This window comes from Acomys russatus, chromosome 11 (assembly GCF_903995435.1).
Source record: "Acomys russatus chromosome 11, mAcoRus1.1, whole genome shotgun sequence".
NCBI lineage: Eukaryota > Metazoa > Chordata > Mammalia > Rodentia > Muridae > Acomys > Acomys russatus.
Genome location: NC_067147.1, coordinates 36,139,645 through 36,159,178, shown reverse-complemented (window position 1 = coordinate 36,159,178; position 19,534 = coordinate 36,139,645). Strand labels below are relative to the sequence as shown.

General features: G+C 39.6%; 1 protein-coding gene across 1 annotated transcript in view; it reads right to left on the bottom strand.

Annotated features, from left to right (window-relative positions):
• Gcc2 (GRIP and coiled-coil domain containing 2) overlaps positions 1–19,534 on the bottom strand; it is a 48,642-nt gene extending 29,108 nt beyond the window's left edge. Inside the window, exons 1-7 of the mRNA XM_051153066.1 lie at positions 19,400–19,534; positions 19,079–19,132; positions 18,032–18,116; positions 16,485–16,552; positions 4,626–4,730; positions 1,538–3,982; positions 860–932 (exon numbers count right to left, since the gene is read on the bottom strand). Of these exons, the coding sequence (XP_051009023.1) occupies positions 860–932; positions 1,538–3,982; positions 4,626–4,730; positions 16,485–16,552; positions 18,032–18,116; positions 19,079–19,132; positions 19,400–19,405 (2,836 nt within the window). The 5' untranslated portion in view covers positions 19,406–19,534. The remainder of the gene's footprint in view (positions 1–859; positions 933–1,537; positions 3,983–4,625; positions 4,731–16,484; positions 16,553–18,031; positions 18,117–19,078; positions 19,133–19,399) is intronic.

Below are 19,534 nucleotides of genomic sequence, written 5' to 3'. Positions count from 1 at the left end.
TAACAACTTTTGTTCAGTAATTCCCTACCTACTAGCTGCTTTTTCTCAATCCCCTGCCCCAATCTCAACCTTTGGCTCCTTATTCCCAAAATTTGACTATGCATGTTCTACCTTTATGCTAACTATCTCACTTCCAGTGATATGTAGTGTCCAACGTGATGCTGCATGTATTTAGTCCAAAACTGAGCGTCCTACTTCACTCCAACCATCGCTTACATAAAACTGGGAGTCATTCTGAACTCTTTTCCGTTCTCTTTTCCCCAGTCTAACTGGGTACTAAACTGAGGAACAACGGACACATCATGCGACACTAAGTCTTTATTTCTTCATCTTTCAGCAGGAATAATGAAGAGCTAGTCCATAGAGCCACTGAAAGGCACAGAGGGAAGCGTGTGAAGGCTTAATTAACTCTTTGTGCACTTCACCAGTGCATTTATAGTCAGCTACTCCTTGGGAACCTTCTGGGCTCCCTGATGTTATTAAAAAAAAAAAAAAAAAAAAAAAATCAAGAGACAAGCACTGGCTGCTGCTTCACCTACAGTATTTTTCAGGACCTAATGGAAGTAATATTTTTCTTAAAACAGGTCAGCATTACCTCCTGTCCAAACCTAACTACTGAACTCAATGTCTTTTTGTTACTGAGCACAGAATCAATTATGAATGGAATTACAACAGCATTTTTGTTTGGATTAAATGGTAGAAAGTGGCATTTGAAGAGAAGGCAAAAAGATGGCAGAAGGACAATGGGGGAATGAGGAAAAGGCAGGCAGCCAACTACTGTGCATCTAATAATTTATCTTAAGTAATAATAAGATATTTCTCTAATTAATGGTGACAACACATATAAAACCATAGTTACCTATTTTTTCTTCCAGTTCTTTTACCAATGAGAGCTGATCATTTTTTATGGAAGGTGATTTCTCTAAGGAATCCTAGATTTTACAGAGAAAAAAGCAAAAGGATCCCTGAACCAGAATTCATTTCATTCCACACAATAAAATTGTCATTTTAATCATGAGAAAATTTTTACCAAGAAAAACCATATAAATAGCAATTTGGTTATTTTTGTTTTCTATTGATAGAGCAAGCAATAATAAATCTACTATATATATGGCCTTTACTAAAATAGTACCAAAGGGCAAGATGAATAATCTGACACCCTCCAAACACCCATGTAATATGGGAATGACTACATGGTCATAGATTATCATAACTTCACAACACAATTTCTAAGTGGACTTTACATTTTTAACTAAAACAGAACACCACTATAGCTCATTTTCTTGATCAAGTGTTCTTTAAAAAGAAAAGCACTGCCTGTGTCCTGAGGGCAGTTCTGAGTTTCCTTGATTGGTTTCTGTTGATGACTAGCCGCACAATATCAAAGCTCTTAATTCATTTGCCAGAAACTGGTTGCTTGAGCCTAAACGCTAAAACCTTCTCATTTCAGAGTGTAAAAATGTTAATGCATGTATTTTCTACAGCCGAGGACCAGAGCTAAGGACTTATTCAAACACTAAAACTCACAAAGCAGTACCTTCAGCAGTGCCAACTCTGTTCTCACGTCTTGTAGTTCAGACTCTCTTTGTTCCAGCAATGACCTCAGGTTATCATGCTCCATTACAAGAACCTTTGCATTGTGGACTTCATTTTTGCTGTGTGGCGGCTGAGAGAAGTCTTCAACTTGAGCTGAAAGAGTCTGACGTTCCAGGCTTGTTTTTTCATTGGCATTCTTCGTTTCTAGAAGATCAAGTTGCAGGGCCTCTTTTGTTGACATAGCTTCTTCTAATTCTTTCTTTATGAGAATTTTCTCTTGCTCAGAGTTGCTCAGTAAAGCCCTGAGTTCTTCACACTGAACTACACTCTCCTCTCGAAGGCACTCCATCTTCCTTTCTAACTCTAACATCCTCTCATCATATTCAAAGACCAAGTTATGCTTCTCTTCTTTTATTTTTGCTAAAGATTCACCCACAGCTTGTAGAACGTTTACAACATCTTCCTCTTCCTTTTCTTCTAAAATGCTTGGCCTCATTTCTTTAAGATACTCACACAACTGAGCTCTGACAAAGGACTTCTGAGCTTGCTCATTCTCAAACAGTTTACGTAAATCATCTCGCTCTTCAGCCACCAACTGGAATTTCTTTTCTAACTCACTAACATGCTCTTTCAGGGCAAAATCTTTTTGGGACTGAAGAGCTTCCAAATCTCTGCTCAACTGTACCTTTTCAGAATGTAGTCTATCATTTTCCTCAGAAAGAGACCTGATTTTAGATGACAATGCTTCTTGGTCTTCAGTCATAGTTTTCATTTGAACCATAATGCTTTGATCATTTTGACTCTTTTCTCTTACTATTTCATCTAGTTTCCCTGTTAACTCAGTTACTCTTTGTCTCAGTTCACTGTTGTGCTGGGCAGTTTGCGCTGCTGCTTCCCTGAGTTCTAGAGTCAATCTCTGCTCCTGTTCCCATTTCTGATGGAGACCATTTATCTCTTCATGGGAAATTTTTATTTTACTTACAAAATCATCTTTTTCTTCGGCAAGAGAATGTATCTTTGCCTCTAACTCCCGTAACATTGTATCTTTTTGGCCAAGACTGGCTAAGTGCATGCTATTGTCTGCCTGAAGCTTCTTTATGGCGCCTTCAAGCTCTGGTACTAATTCTTGCTGAGATAATAACGTTTCATTTTCTCCTCGGAGGCGATTCACAGTTTCAAGGAGAGCGTCTTTTTCATTGAAAGCAGTCCTCAGCTTCTGCTGAAGCTCATGAACGTCAGATGCTTGCTGTTGCTTCATTGTTTCAAACTCTTGACTTATTTTTCCAGCAGATTCTCCCAGTTCTGTTTGCAAAATTTCCATCATCTCTCGTAAACTCTCATAATTTAGGACAGCTTCCTGCTTTTCATGTTGCAGATTTTCGCACTGTTCCTTAAGACCCTGTATTTCAAACATTAATGCTAACTTCTCTTTTTCTGAGTCTGACATAAGTGTCTCACTTAGTTCAGACATTTCTTTCTGATGGTTCTCCTGAAGACACTGTATTTCCTTGTTATGTTGTTCCACAGCACAGCAAAGCTGTCTGTTTAAGTCTTCTCGCTCGTATTTTAATTTTTCTACTACATAGCCCTGTTCTTCTTTAGCCAGCAGAAGCTCATTAATTTTAAACTCCAAGTCTTCTCGCTCATGGAAAAACTCATCCTTTATATGTTGGGCATCCATTTCAAGTTTTAACTTGAGATTATTCATGTAAGTCACCTCATCTTTTAAGATACTGTGTTGAGATTCCAGTTCTTTTAAGGAATCTTCCAGTTGTCTGACCTTATCATATACTGTTTGTTCTGCACAAGGGTCTTCCTGTAAGGGCACAGAGCAATTCTGACTTTCCTGGCTTGCCTCTGAGCTGCATTCATTTAAGGTTTCCGACTCACATTGAAGTTTCTCCTGAATGGTCTCACTTGCCCCACCCTGTAGCACTTTATTCTCTTTTAGCTTATTTATTTCTGCCTCATGTTCTTTAGCTGATATTTCCATTTGAGACATCAGTTCATTAACTTTGTCTTTGTGTGTAGCGTGCAGCTGCAAAATCTCTTCTTGAAGAGTATTAATATCTTTTTGGTAGTGCTCAGCATTGTCCTCAATGACTTTTTGGAGATGAATAATCTCTTCATTTTTTTCCTTGTTGGTAGCTTCTACCTGCTTTTTTAGATATAACATTTGTTCTTCAAATACCGCCGTAATGTTCTGAATCTCTTCTTGTAGTTTTTTAACATTGTCTTCAGAGTCACTCTGAGATTTAAGCTGTTCTAACAGCTCTAATTGTTTATTTCCTGCATCTTCCAGCTCTCGTTGTAAGATGGCTTTTTCTTTACTGTGCTCTGACTGCACTGCCATCAATTCATTTTTAAAGCTTTCAAGTCCTTTTTCATAGTTTCTGTGTGATTGCTCAAACTCTTTCTTCATATCTTCCAGCTTAGTTACAGAATCCTATTATAAAAATAGAAGCACAAATCAATGATTGAAGATGAAGGAAATCTCTATGTTCACTAAAGGGTTAACTAAATGGAAAAAGAGATGAACAAAACATACCTAGAGAATTATAACATCTAGATTTCAACAGTTTTGTTTAAGTTTTGCCTCACTAAGTACAACTATTATCATCAATACAAAAATCTATTATGTAAAGTAACTAACAACTAGGAAACTTCTGTATTTAACTATCCTTTAAAAGTAATAAATCATGTAAGTTTAAAAGCGTCAATTTGTATCTCCTGAACAGATTAGAAAGACAATTTAGAAAAAAATAAGGTAAAATTTCACAGACAAAAAAGTAACAATGTGCTACTAAATGTCCTAAAGCTGAACAGATTATAGTATTTAGAGTTGTGAAAACTCCAAATCTTAAGACGTTTATTAAAGAATGATATTGCTATAAAAACATTAAACTATGCAAAAATAAAATGTTAGTCTATCTCTGCATAACTATATGAGGATGTCTGTGAGTTTGAAACCAGCCTATAAAACGACTCCAGGACAGCTAAGGCTACACAGAGAAACTCTGTCTTGAAAAACTGAAAAGAAAAAAAAAGAAAGAAAGAAAATAAACACAAGAACATTAATGCTGACTTACCTCAACTTCTTGCTTCACTTTAATATTTTCCTTTTTCAGACATAGACACTGTTGTTCAGTTTCTGCTTTTTCCAGAAGAAGAGCATCCAACCGTTCAGTTAGTACCTGTTTTGGAATGACATGATTTGTCTGACAGGTTAAAACAAAAAAAGTGTCTTGCTCTCTGTTTCCCCAGATCCAATCTCCCAGTCTCATCCCCAGCTCTAAAGCTGAGCACCCATGGTAGCCTTCCCTGGCCCTTCTTCTCCATGAATCCCAAAGATCTCTTCCTTATAACCTTTTCCCTCCACCTGTTGCTCTGTCTCAGATTCTAGCTCCAGCAGGCACCTCTGCTAACCGAAGGGCTGCTCCTCCCAGGGCAAAAGGCAGATCACACCTTTCCAACTCCTTCTGGGATCCAATGCCTAGTCTTATCCCAAGCTCCATCGCAGACAACGTGCTGTGGTCTCTCTTCTCTGACCCCATTCTCCTCCAACCTTCCTTCCCCTAATTCATCCCAGTATTCCAGCCTCCAACACCAGCAGGCATTCCCTGTGAACACAGCAGCTGAGCAGATCAGGAAAACAGACAATACACAGCCACCACACTCTCTGAAAATCCAGAAAGGAAGCAGAAACCAAGGAACATAGCACCCAACCAACAAAAATAGATCCAGAACTCAACACTCAGACATATAATTATCCCAAGACCAGATGCCTAGATGCCAGCATAAGAACACAATCTCTAACAGCCAGGGCAATATGTCTCCACTAAAGCCCAGCTATCCTACCACAACAAGCTCTGAAGCATAGCTGAAGCACAAGAAAAAGACCTTAAAACAGCCTTTATAGAAATGATAGAGGGTCTTAAAGTGGAAATGAATAAATCTCTTAAAGATATCCTTCAAAACACAATCAAACAGGGGAAGAAATGAATAAACTGCTCAAGACTTGAAATTGGAAATAGAATCAATAAAGAAATCCCAAACTGACAGAATTCTGGAAATAAAAAAAATTAGGAATTCAAAAAAGAACTACAGACACAAGCTTAACTAACAGAATACAAGAAATGGAAGATAGATTCTCAGACATTGAAGATATGATAGAAGAAATGGATATATTAAGTTAAAAAAATAATAAAAGATCAAACCTAAGAATAATTAGGTATAGAGGAAGGAAAAGAAACCCAGCTCAAAGGACCAGAAAGGTTTTCAACAAAATCATAGCAGAAAAAATGTCTAACCTAAAGAAGGAGATGCTATTAAAGCTAGATACCAACAACAACAGAAACAACAGAAAGCTTACAAATTCAAGGAAACTAAACAACTCTCTACTGAATGAATACTCGGTCCAGACAGAAATCTGAAAATTAAAGAGTGTTTGGAATTCAATGAAAATGAATACACAACACACCCAAACTTATGGGACACAATGAAAGAAGAGCTAAGAAAAAAGTTCATAGCTCTAAGTGCATACAAAAAAAATTTGGAATGATGTCATACTAGCAACTTAATAGAAAAACAATAAAGAGTTGGTTGAGAAAATCAACAAGATAGACAAACAAAATAATGGACTAACCTCTCTCATAAACATAGACGCAAAAATACTCAATAAAATATTTGCAAACTGAATCTAAGAACACATCAAAAAGATCATCCACCATGATAAAGTAGGAGTCATTCCAGAAATACAGGGACGGCTCAGCACATGAAAACCAGTAAATGTAATTCATCAAATAAACAAACTGAAAGAAAAAAGCCACATGATCATCTCATTAGATTCAGTAAAGGCCTTTGACAAAATCCAACACCCCTTCATGTTCTGGAGAGATCTGGGATACAAGAGGCATACACAAACATAATAAAGATCACATCCAAAGACCTTCTAGGTCTGTGTGATCTGTGTGATCTGGCTGGAATACAAGCATGCCTTTAATCCAAGGGACAGAGGCAAATAGATCTGAGTTCAAGGCCAGCCTGGTATAGAACAAGTTTCAGGTAAAGAAAAGCTTAGGTCTCGGCATGGTGGTATGTGCCTTTAATCCCAAACAATGAAGGTAAAATCAGTTGGTAGAAAAAAACACTCATGTTTGAAAGTGATGTTTAATTGACTGTCAGAAAAAAAGTGTCAAATCAGAGAAAGATCGGACAGAATAGGATATACCAACTCTCAGGAGAACAGAAAGGAAAGGGAAAGTACTTAAGGAGCAACGCAGGAGGCAGTTTTACCAAGAGAGTTTTAGAGAGAGAGGTTGAAGGAGAGAACAGGCTAGACACAGGTGATGACAGAATAAGCCAGAGAGAGAATGAGGAGCCAGAAGATTAGAAAAGATTGCAGGAGTTAGTTTGAGGCCAAGCAGAGTAATGCTGGGCTGAGAGAGAAGCCAGATTGAGTAAGTCAGCTGGGAAGGGAGTTTGAGCCAGAATAGCAGAGTCAAACCATCAAACCAGCCATCCCAGAGCTCAGAAAGAACAAGAAAGGGTGAGCTTATTAAGCAGTAGGTCTCAGAAGCTGAAAACATTCTAGACCTAGGTTAGATTGTATGGAGCCTAGAAGCTTCCAGCAGTAGGCCTAGGTTAGCAGAGAGAGGTAGTAAGCCTCCCAGACAACAACTGAAACAGACCAACAAAAATTATTTTTACAGGAATTCTACTAAAATCAGGAATAAGAAAAGGTTGTCCACTCTCTCCATGTGTTTTTCAATATAGTACTTAGATGTTTTTGTTAGAACAATAAGACAACTGAATGAGATCAAGGGTATACAAATTAGAAAGGAGGAAGTAGTATATATAAGCCACCCTAAAAATTCTACTAGGGAACTCCAATGGATGATAAATACTTTCAGAAAAATATCTGGATACAAGATTAACTTTAAAAACATCAGTAACCCTCCTATGTCAAATGACAAAGGGACTTAGAAAGAAATCAGGGAAACAACATTTTTCACAATAGCTCAAATATTATAAAATATCTTGAGGCAACTCTCACCAAACAAATGAGACAAGAAGTATGACAAGAACTTCAAATTTTTGAGAAAGACTTGAAGAAGATATCAGATGGAAAGATCTCCCATGCTCATAGATCAGGAGGATTAACACAGTAAAAACGGCCATTCTACCAAAAGTAACCTACAGATTCAACGGAATCCCAATCAGAATTACAAGACAATTCTTTACAGACCTTGAAAAAAAGGACAATTCTCAACTTCATATGAAGAAACAAAAACCCAGGATAGTTAAAGCAATCCTGAACAATAAAAGAACTTCTGGACGTACTACCATCCCTGATTTTTAAGTTGTATGACAGAACTATAGTAATCAAAACAGCTGTAAGGTACTGGCTAAAAACAGACATGTTGATCGATGGAATTGAATTGAAGACCCAGATGTAAGTCCACACATTTATGGACACCTGAGTTTTGATAAAGAAGCCATAAATACACAATGGAAAAAAGAAAGCATATTCAACAAATGGTGCTGGCCTAACTGAATGTCAGCATGTAAAATAATGCAATTAATCCATATCTATCACTCTGCATAAAATTCAAGTCTAAGTGAATCAAAGACTTCAACATAAAAACCAGACACACTGAACCTGACAGAAGAGAAATTGAGGAATAACTTTAAACCCACTGGCACAGGAGACACCTTCTTCAACAGGACACCAACGACTCAGACACTAAGATCAAAATAAATAAATGGGACCTCACAAAACTGAAAAGCTTTTGTAAGGCAGAGGACACCATCAATAGGACAAAATGGCAGCCTACAAAATGGGAAAAGATTTCTTTATCAGCCCTATATCCAACAGAGGGCTAGTATCCAAAGTGCATAAAGAACTCAAGAAACCAGACACCAAGAAGACAAATAATCCAACTAAAATTGTGGCACAGATCTAAACAAAGAATTTTCAGTAGAAGTCAAATGGTTAAGAAATACTTAAAGAACTGTTCAACATCCTTAGCCATCAGGATGCAAATCAAAACAACTTTGAGATTCTATCTCACACCTGTCAGAATGGCTAAGATCAATAACACACATGACAGCTCATGCTGGTGAGGATGTGGAACAAGGGGAACTTTTGTCCATTGCTTGTGGGACTGCACACTTATACAGCCGCTTTGTAAATCAGTATAGCAGTTTCTCAGAAAATTGGAACTCAATCTATCTCAAGATCCAGCTATACCACTCCTTGGCACATACCCAAAGGATGCTCTACCATAGGACACTTGCTCAACTATTTTCATGTTAGCTTTATTCATAATAACTAGAAACTGGAAGCAACCCAGATGCCTCTCAACTGAAGAATGGATGAAAAAAATGATACATTTACACAATGGAGTATTACTCTGCAGTTAAGAAGAAATGACATAATGAAATTTGTAGGCAAATGCATGTAACTAGAAAAAATTATCCTGACTGAGGTAACCCAGACCCAGAAAGACAAATTTGGTATGTATTAATTTATAAGTAGATATTAGCCATGAAGTAAATGATAATCAAGCTACAAGTTGTAGACCCAGGGAGGTTAAAGAGGAGGTAGTGTAAGAGGGAATGCTTGGATCTCCCTGGAACCGGGTAACAACACAGATTTTACAGGAACTGGGGGCAGCTGGAGATAGGAGTAGATGTTGGGGAGAGGGATCAGGTTGGGAGGGGGAGTTGGGGTGGAGGAAGAATATGTAGGGGAGACAATTGGAATTTGGGAGCATTTCGGGGTTGGTGTGGAAACCTAGTGCAGTGGAAACTCCCTGGAATCTATGAAGGTGATCCTAATGAGTTATCCTAGCAATGGGGGATACAGAACATCGCTGGCCATCTCTAGTAGCCAGGCAAGGCTTCTGGTAGTGGGACTTGGTTGCATTCAATTGAGTTGTTGGCAAGCGGTCCCTTGGGAATCTGCAAAGAGTCCAGGCTGTTGCCAAGACAAAGGGGTGCTTTTCAACAAACTGACAGTGGGGGCCCATTGCTGAGGACAACACCCACACGATTCACTGAACATGGAAAGGTCAAGCTGATGCCTACAAAAAGCCTTCATCCCTATGATGCAGAAAGGTACTCCACAAGGTACTAAAGAGAGATGTGGACACCAACTGAGCCTCAAAACCTTTGATTCCTACAAATGCTAGGGCAATGGTGGCACAGAACTTGTGGGATTAGCCAGCCAATGCCTGATGTGACTTAAGGTCCACTCCACAAGAAGGAAACTATACCCAACACTTCTTGGGTAACCAAGAACCAGAGACTGGATACCTCAGGGAAACCAAACACTACTGGTTTTTAAAATATTGATAAAATAACTCATAATGATATTCTGGTTATTCCACAGATCAGTACCTTATCCAGTCATCATCAAAGATGCAGCAACCCACAGTCAGACATTATGTAGAGAGGTTTCCCTCAAATCCCTCCCCTGAAAGCTCAGGGAATCCCACAAAGAGGCAGAAAGATTGTAAGAGGCAGAGGGGATGGAGGGCACCAGGAGAATACAGACCTCTGAATCAACTAAACAAGGTACATATGAGCTCACAGAGACTGAAGCAGCAAGCAGAGAGCCTACGTGGGTCTGTACCAGGTTCTTTGGGCATATAGTGTAGCTATTAGCTTAGATTTTTATGGGACTCTTGACTGTGAGAATAAGTGGGTCTGACTCTTGTACCTGTTCTTGGGACTCTTTTCCTCCTGTTAGGCTGCTGTATCCAACTTTCATATAATAATTTTTGTTTTATCTTATCATATTTTATTTTGTCATGTTTGGCCTTTACCTCTTAGAAGCCTGTTCTTTTCTAGTGAGAGACAGAAAGGAAGTGGATCCAGAGGGGAGAAGAGGTGGGTAGGAGCTGGGAGGAGTGGAGAAAGGGGAAACTATAATCAGTATATATTGTATGAGAAAATAATTTATTTCAATAAAAGAAAACTCAAAACAAAACAACCAAAGAAACAAGCCTCAGTTCTCACAACTGTGAAGAATAAATCTATGGTTTATCAACAACAACAAAATAGTGTCTTGACTACTTGTTTAATTATCTTTCTACCTTTTCCAAGCTATGCTAAAGTGAAAACGAAAGATTAAGAAAGCTAAAACTACTAGGAACAAAGGAAAAAGCTGGGTGGTAGTGTCCCATGCTTTTAATCCCGGCACTTGGGAGGCAGAGGCAGGTGGATCTCTGTGGTTTTGAGGCTAAGCCTGGTCTACAAAGCGAGTTCCAGGACAGCCACAGCTGTTACACAGAGAAACCTTGTCTTGGAAAAAATCAAATCAAAACAAAACAAAACAAAAAGAACAAACCAAAACAAAAATAATAGAAAAAAAAAACAATGTTAAGGACATAGAAATTTTCAACATGCTTTTGGAAAACAATGTGAAAGAAGATAAGCTAAATCAGAAAGAGAGTGCTCTACAAGAAGGGCCTGTGGAGGGAGGTCCGTGTTAGAAGCTGGCAAAGAGTCGAGAGAAATGCAATCTCCAGACTGGCTATTCCAGGGCCTAAGAGATAGATCCGTCGTAGAGTCCTTGCTTAGCATGAGTGAGGCCTGGACTCAATTTCCAGCATTATGGAAACAAACAACAAACAAACTAAACACCCAACCAATTAGAAATAACAGGTATTGTCAATGGAAGTGTAATGCGTGGGTTTTAAAGATTGAGGATTGGTGTCTGTGTAGGCTCAGAGATTAAGAGCACATACTGCTCTTGCAGACAACCCCAGCTAGGCTCCCCAGCACCCATGTTGAAAGGCTCACAACCATCCATAACTCCAGCTCCAGGGGATCTAACACACTCTGTTGGCCTCTCTGGGCACCTACATATTCTCTCTCTCTCTCTCTCTCTCTCTCTCTCTCTCTCTCTCTCTCTCTCTCTCTCTCTCTCTCACACACACACACACACACACACACACACACACACACACACACACACACACACACAAATTTTTAGAGAGCAGTAATTCTCAACCTTCCTACTGCTGTGACCCCTTAATACAGTTCCTCATGCTATGGTGAGCCCAATCATGAAATTATTTTTGTTGCTACCTCATAACTGTAATTTTGCTGCTATTATGAATCGTAATGCAAACATCTGATATGTAGGATATCTGGTAGGTGACCTCTGTCAACGGGTCATTCAACCCCAAAGGCCTTGTGACCAACAGGTTGAGAACTGGTTACAAAGAAACACCCTGTAACAAACAAACAAATAGGAACCTGGCTGACAATGTGAACAGGGCATAGTTAAAAGAACAGGCAGGGAATAGCATTGTTTCTCCTCTTAGAAAGCAGATTGACGGCACCGATGATGGCGGGTATGTTTAATGCCAGTACTTGGTAAGCATAGGTAGGTAGATTTCTGAGTTTGAGGCCAGCCTGATGTACAGAGTGAGTGCCAGGAATGCCAAGGCAACACAGAGAAACCCTGTATTTTTACTAAAACATCTTTAGACAGACTTATCCTTTTTAGAAAATGTGTGGGAAGGCAAGTCAATGAAGTGAAAACTAGATCAACCAGCCAAGTCAGTTCTATTTAAAAAAAAGAAAAAAAAAAAAATTAAGACAGATCTAACCAGGCAAACGGAGAGAACACAGAGGTCACAATGTAACTATAAAAAGAATATCTCTATATAAATCAGAGCCTAAAGAGTTAGAGATATTACACTACCAATAATATTGAAACTTTACTTACTCAAGAAACATTATGAAGCATACATACTACTGCTTACTAATGAAAACTGTGGGGTAAAGGAAATGAACGCAAGATAAGATTTCAAGGAACAGAGAATTATCTCAGTGTCATATGAACTTGTCCAGAAAAAAAAAAAGCAAAGAATAATTTGCAAGATATTTTATAAAATCAGCAAAATGCAAAAAACAACTGAAGTAAGTTATAAAAAGTGAAAATCAAACGTCCATTTTCCGCAAGTCTAGATGTTTCTAATCAGGATTACATCTAGTTTGGTCACTGTGACAGGAATAATTCTTGAGCCAGGAATTCAAGGCTGGCCTGGGCAAAATGGTGAGTTCCCAGTCCCCTTCATTCCATATATGTATATAAAAAACTGTAACTGCCAAACAGAAAAAATTAAATTTATTATAATTTATTCATATTACATCCCAATTGTTATCCTCTCGCTTGTATCTTCCTGTTCTGACCCACGCTCCCTGCCTCTTCTGCCCTATTTCCCTCCTCTGGACCTCTGAGAGAAGGGGCCCTCCTTCTCTACCATACAGGCACAGCCTATTAGGTCTCATCTGGATAGCCTGTGTCCCCTTCCTCTGTGTGCCCACAGGGCCTCACCTTCAAGGGGAAGTGATCTTATCGGTGGGCACCAGAGTTCATGTCACAGGCAGTCCCCACTCCCCCCACAACTGTGGAGAATGAGCTGTCCATTGGCTAGATCTGACCATCAAGGCCAGGGGATCTGGACCCAGGGGTGCCTGCACAAACTACTGCACCAATCAAGGACAATGCATACAGTGAGCCAAACAGAAATTTTAATATAATAATGGAAAAATAAAAGGCAAAGTTATTGCTGGATAAGTTGAACGATAGCTTATGAAAGGCATAAAAGAAAAACTTGTTTACAGAGTTTATGAGCACTTACAGAAATAAAGAAAGAAACAAACAGGACCTATAGGTACTTAGGAACTGCTAAGAATGTCACAGAAGTAGCTACATATAAGATTGACATGTAAAGCAGTTCTGTTTTGGATACCAGGAGCAAGCAATTGAAAAACACAATCCAGCAGACACAGCTTATCGCTCTCCCATGGATCCTTCTCAGCCCTCCCTTGTAAGCCATCTCCATTCCGTTGTCAGCTGCCAACCCTCAAACACACTTTCTATTAGGGACTGCAGTGACCACTGGGCCTCGGGTAGGTGGTTTCTCATCCTTCCTGTCTTCCATTGCCCTCTGTCCAGTAGCAGCCTGCTTGCAGACCCTTTTATCTTTGTTTCTCTGGACTTTTTCTTTGTCCTACTGCTGCCTACTAGCAAGAACCCTTCCTCCCCCACCCATCCACTCTTTGGAGACTCCACCTCTTGATGTAAACCCAATTCCCCTAGCTCTTTCCCGAAGGCCCCCTAAGCCTTTCCTCTTAGCCCATCTCCATTCCTTTCTGCTGCTATAGGATCTGCAGAGACCCCACAGCCACCACATTGGCTTAGGATCCAGAGAGGGCCATGGCAACCAAAGAGCAGAACACACACTGACAAAGACAAGACCAGATACTAACATCAACACATATCTCAAACTTAGTAACTCCAGATGCCTAGACCACAGCACAGAATCATCAACACAAAACAGATAAGACAATATGCCTCAAACAGAACCCAGTAACGCTACTACAGTGGGCCCTGAGAAATGCAATACAGCTGAAACATAAATCAGTCTCCAAAATAGCAATTATGAACATATACAAGGATCTCAAAGAAGATTTGAATAAGCCTCTCGTTTTAAAAAGATTATATATATATATATATGTATGTATGTATGTATGTATGTATGTATGTATATACATGTGTGTATATATGTGTGTGTGGTTTTTTTCTGCATGTACACTTGCATACCAGAAGAGGGCAGATTCCGCGGGCCTATTGTTACAGACTGTAGTGAGCTGCCAGCCATGTAGGTGCTAGGAGTTGAACTCAGCACCTCTAGAAGAACAGTCAGTGTTCTTTAACCACTGAGCCATCTCTCCCACCCTACAAATAAACCTCTTAATGAAGAAACAGGTGGGTGAAATAATGAAAATGATTCAAGACATGAAAGTAGATTTACTAAAGAAAATGCAAACTGAAATAAAATTAGAAATGAAAAGTTTAGGATGTCAAACAAAAAACCTCAGAGGTAAACCTCACAGAGAGAGTATAAGACATAGAAGAGAGAATCTCAGGCACTAAAGAAAATGTAGAAGAAATGGATACCTCAGTTAAAGAAAATGTGAAATCTGGAACAAACCAAGCATACAGAAAAGACCAAATCTACAAATAATAAGGATAGAAGGAGAAGAAACCCAGGTCAAAGGCATGGGAATATTTTTAACAAAACCATAGAGGAAAATATCTCTAATCTAAAGAAAGAGGTGACTATCATGCACACCAAATAGACAGGACCAGAAAAGAAATTCCCCAAGACACATAATAATCAAACCACTAACTGTACTGAACAAAGAAAGAGTATTAAGTCCCACAAGGGAAAAAGACCAAGTCACTTATAAAGGGAGGCCCATTAGAATGCACATGACTTACCAAAGTTAAACTAAGTTCAAATGACCAATTTAAATAAACCCTTAACCCCTAGTGAAATGAGATAGAAGCAGTAATTAAGTCTCCCAATCAAAAAAGCCCAGAGCCAGAGTGAAAGCAAACTTTAAGCAGACCTTCAGAGAATTAATGCCAATGATGTTCAAATTATTCCACAAAATGTAAACCAAAGGGATGTTTGTTTTTGAGATTGCTATAAATATACATAAACCACAGAAAGATCCAAAAAACAAAAACAGACCAATAGTCTTTATGAACATAGATGCAAAAATTCTCAATAAAATACTTGTAAATGGTGCCTGCTGGTAGTGGGGTAATCAGCTTTATCTAATAGAGTGACATGATGTGTATCAGCCACAGGCAGCCTCGTATTCAGGAGTAGCTGACCAACATGAAAATGCAGTTTTTTCATTTGTATGTTTTGTTATGATTTTGCTTTTTTCCTTGACAGAACCAATCAACCAACAACAAACCCCCAAGATGTTGGGACAGGGGAAAGAATGTGATCAAAATATATTGAGTGAAGCATTTTTAAAAAGTTTACAAAGTGCAACAAAAAATTATTATTTTTATTTCAAGTGTATGAGCGTTTGCCTGAATGCATGTACATGCACCATGTGTGTGGCTGGTGCCTACGGAGGCCAGGCACTGGGTCCTCTGGAACTGGAGTTACAAGGATTGTAGGCCAGCATGTGGGCCTTGAGAACCCACCTTGGGTCCTCTGCAAGAAAAAACAGCAAGTACTCTTAACTGTGGAACCATCTCCAGTCCCAAAATAAAATTATTGATGAGTATTCCAAAATTGTTTTGTGGCACTCTGTATACTATCTCTTCTAATCTTTATAATCAACCATTCTTTTTCACCCTTTTTTTGATATTGAAAAGCTAAAATTAATCTCCTGACATCCCAGGTTGGCAAAACGAGGAGAAAGAAACAGAGACAGTTTGTCTTGATATCACTGGGAGAACAAAGGCTCTTTAAGACTTCCTAGTTCTGTACTTCTTATGCGAAATTAAGCAGAATTTTGACACCTAGTGTGGTGGCATACACCTTTAATCCCAGCACATGGGAGGAGCAGGCAAGTGGATCTCTGAGTTAGAGGACAGCCTGGTCTACTAGAGAGTTCTAAGACAGCCAAGCCTACACAGAGAAGCCTTGTTTATCAAAAGAAAGAAAGAAGGAAGATAGATCTCGCCATTCAACAAAAAGAAAACATGTGACTAACACACCAAGTGACAGGGATCTGGCAAATTGAGATTACAAGGGAAATGTGTTGAGATCCCCCACGCCCCGAGGCAGCTATCAAATCTGGGTCTATCTGCACATCACTGAAGTGCTACACATGGCCAAGTTTTGAGACCAGAGCAGGAAAGATATGGAAGAAATAACCATGAGGGAGGCTATTTATTTTATTTATTTTATTTTTTTTTGTCTGAAATGAGACAACATCCCTCTCTGCCATCTCCCCATAGCCATGACTTAAAGAACTAAAAAGCTAAACCAAGGCCCGTAATGAAGTGATTGAAAAACAAGCAAGATTGTCTCTAGCAGGCAGACGGTCCTCAAGGAAAACTTATCTATTACTAGACATTTGCTATAAGTAAACAGAAACTATTTTATTACCTTAATAATATCATCATTTCCTCCATCAACAGGTTTTGATTTGAGTTCTTCAATTTCTTTGTCTAATTCTAAATAATTAAAAAGATTCTAGTTTAAAATTAAGAAAACAATTACTAATAAACTGAAAAGTACATTCTAAGAATCCCAAGCCTATAAATTAGAATGAATTTAAGAAGTCAGTACTTGGAGAATCACTAACTCCATCCAAATAATAGCAGTCTTTTTCCCCCATCTTAATATGAAAATTTTCATTTGGAATAGTGGTCTAAATATCCACCACTCTGCTTTAGTGCACATGAACAACTGTGTTTCATCTGAAACTGTATTCACTTCTTCCCTTCCTGTCTTTTTTTATTCATCCACATAGATGTAGAGGGCTTGCTATGTTGCCCAAGCTGGTCTTGAAATGCTGGGCTCACCTGATGCTTCTGCCCTAGCCTCTAGAGTCACAGAGACTAGGGGTATGTAGCACTGTGACTAATTACCCTGATAATTTGGAAACATGTCCCACACATTCTATTATTTTTATTGTAAATATTTACTATAGACTCTTAAAGCAATAGCTAAAGCCATATCAAACATATATATCAATCTGAATATTTCGTCAATGCACATCTAGTTCCAGAGCTTAGGTCATTTCTTTCTTGATTACAAACTGGTCCAATTTCTAAAAATAAATTTGATCTGTTCTGGTTGAAAAATAAACCTTGGCAATGAAAAATCTTAAGTTATCAGGAATTCAAGAGTTCCCCCAACCATACAAAGGATGCCAATATAATTCTTTCTTTTGGAATAAGAAAAGACATCAAATAGGGAATCAACCAACTTCAGCATGCACATATACTTCAAAGTTCCGAGAATGACTTTGGGGTTACACTTTGTGCCTTTAATATTTCAACTGACTTCTCTAAAAGACATAAGCTAATTTAGAATTTAACAATTCACGTGACATGCAAAGGGGTGTAACATTAAGAAAATATTCCTCGCTGGGTGCAGTAGTGCATGCCTGTAATCTCAGCATTTAGGGAGGAAGAGGTAGGCGGACTTCTGTGAGTTGGAGGCCAGCCTGGTCTACAAAGTGAGTCTAGGACAGTCAAGGCTACACAGAGAAACCCTATCCAGAGCCCCTTACCCCACTCAAGAAAAAAGAAAGAAAGAAAATATTCCTTTTTGGCTTTAGGTTTGTTTGTTTGTTTGCCAGACAAGGTTTCTCTGTGTAGCCTTGGCTGTCCTGGAACTCTGTACACTAGGCTAGCCTTCCGGAGTACTGGAATTAAAGATATGAGCCATTACCACCCCACATGAAAACATTCCTCTGGGCTGAAAAGATGGCTCAGTGGTTAAAAGCGCTGGCTGCTCTTCCAGAGGACCCGGGTTCAATTCCCAGCACCGACATAGGCAGCTCACAACTGTCTGTAACTCTAGTTCCAGGGGGATCCAATGTCCTAACACTGACATACATGCAGGCAAAACCACCAATACACATAAAAAATATTGGGCATGGCGGTGTGATGAAAAAATATGCCCTGTAATTTCAAACCCAGTACCTGTGCATCTTGCTTTAGCTTTCTGTAGCAACATCATTTGCTTCTTGGCAAACTTGATGAGATCTTCTCTGGGCAATGTTTCCAGCTGAAAGATATAATCATATTATTGAGTTTTATAGCCCATGTTTCTAGTAAGTCCCCCTAAAGAAATACGACGCCTGCCTAAAAACACAATCATTCTAAACAGTCAAGCCAATCACATTTCTTAAATTAACAAATATAACTTCAACAAATATAATTGGATGAATCAAAATATTAAACAAAACCCGCAAAATAAAACTCCTACTGATACCATTAAGTTCTCTTACACCGTACAACAAGTGAGGGTTAGAACTAAAGATGTTGAGAGCTCTAAAATTCATTCTGTTGTAAGCTGAAAAGTCACGTGCACATGAAAACATAAGCATAACTACAGACACACGTGAACATCAGGTACCATTTAGGCTTTGACTGAAATGCTAGGGTTTACCAACTGAAAAGGATTTCATCTTTGTGCTCTCGGTTTTCTCATCTGCAGAATGAGAATAAAGAAGGTACTTATCTCGTGAAGCTAAAATGAAGGAATCGGGTACTTAGGCAAATGCCTGGAACTCAGTATGCAAGCAATATACTTCGGTAATAAACCACTACCTTCCCGAATCATTGAGCATTAAACATTGTCAGAGCTGTAAGAACGGCGTTGTTCAACCCTCCATCGTTTGACTATGGATCTGGAGCCAACAGGATATAGCTCCTTGATTCTTCCCCTTACCTAATCCCGTCTTCATTGTGTCACTGTGTGTGTAAACTTTCATAAAATACACTAGTTAAATGTTTGAAATATGGCAGGAGCTCAGCATAGTGCTAACAAGGAGCAGGAAGTAAACTGCTTGCACACCAGGACATTAAAAAAAGAACAGGAAATCAATTAAGTGGTTGTAAATTACGGTAAAACTCCCCGAGGATAGGTTATTTCTTTAAAATAAGAAGTCTTGCTCCCCCATGTCAAAGTTTTCCAATTCATTCCCTTCCGCGCTACGGGGAACTTGGCGGCAGTGGTCCCCTCACCTTGGATTTCCCGGTTCCGGGGGGTGCTGCAGCCACCCCATCTTGAACAGGATCCTGCAAAACAAAATCGTCACAAGAGCTCATCCCAATTCGAAGTGCGACGCGGGGCCGAAAACCTTGCAGTGAGTTAGAGCCCCTCAGGAGTAGGGGCCGGGGGAGAGGGGGTGGGGGCCATGGCCGTGGCAAGCGCCAGCCCCGGGCTCTACGCCCAGCGCGGCGGCAGGGGTCCGGCCGCGGAGGCGGGGACAGGGTGCTGGCCATGCCCTCCCACTCCTCGAGTGGCACCGAAGGGCAGCAGGGCGGCGGGAGGCCCACCATTACCTCCATCGCGGCTGCGACCCACGGCCACAGCCACCTCTTCAGGAGTTCCAGCAGCTGTGCCTCTGACGTCGCGGGTCAAAGGCCGTGTAAGGGGCGGCTACGCCTCCCCCGCGTCTCCAAGGCTACGCGGAGCGG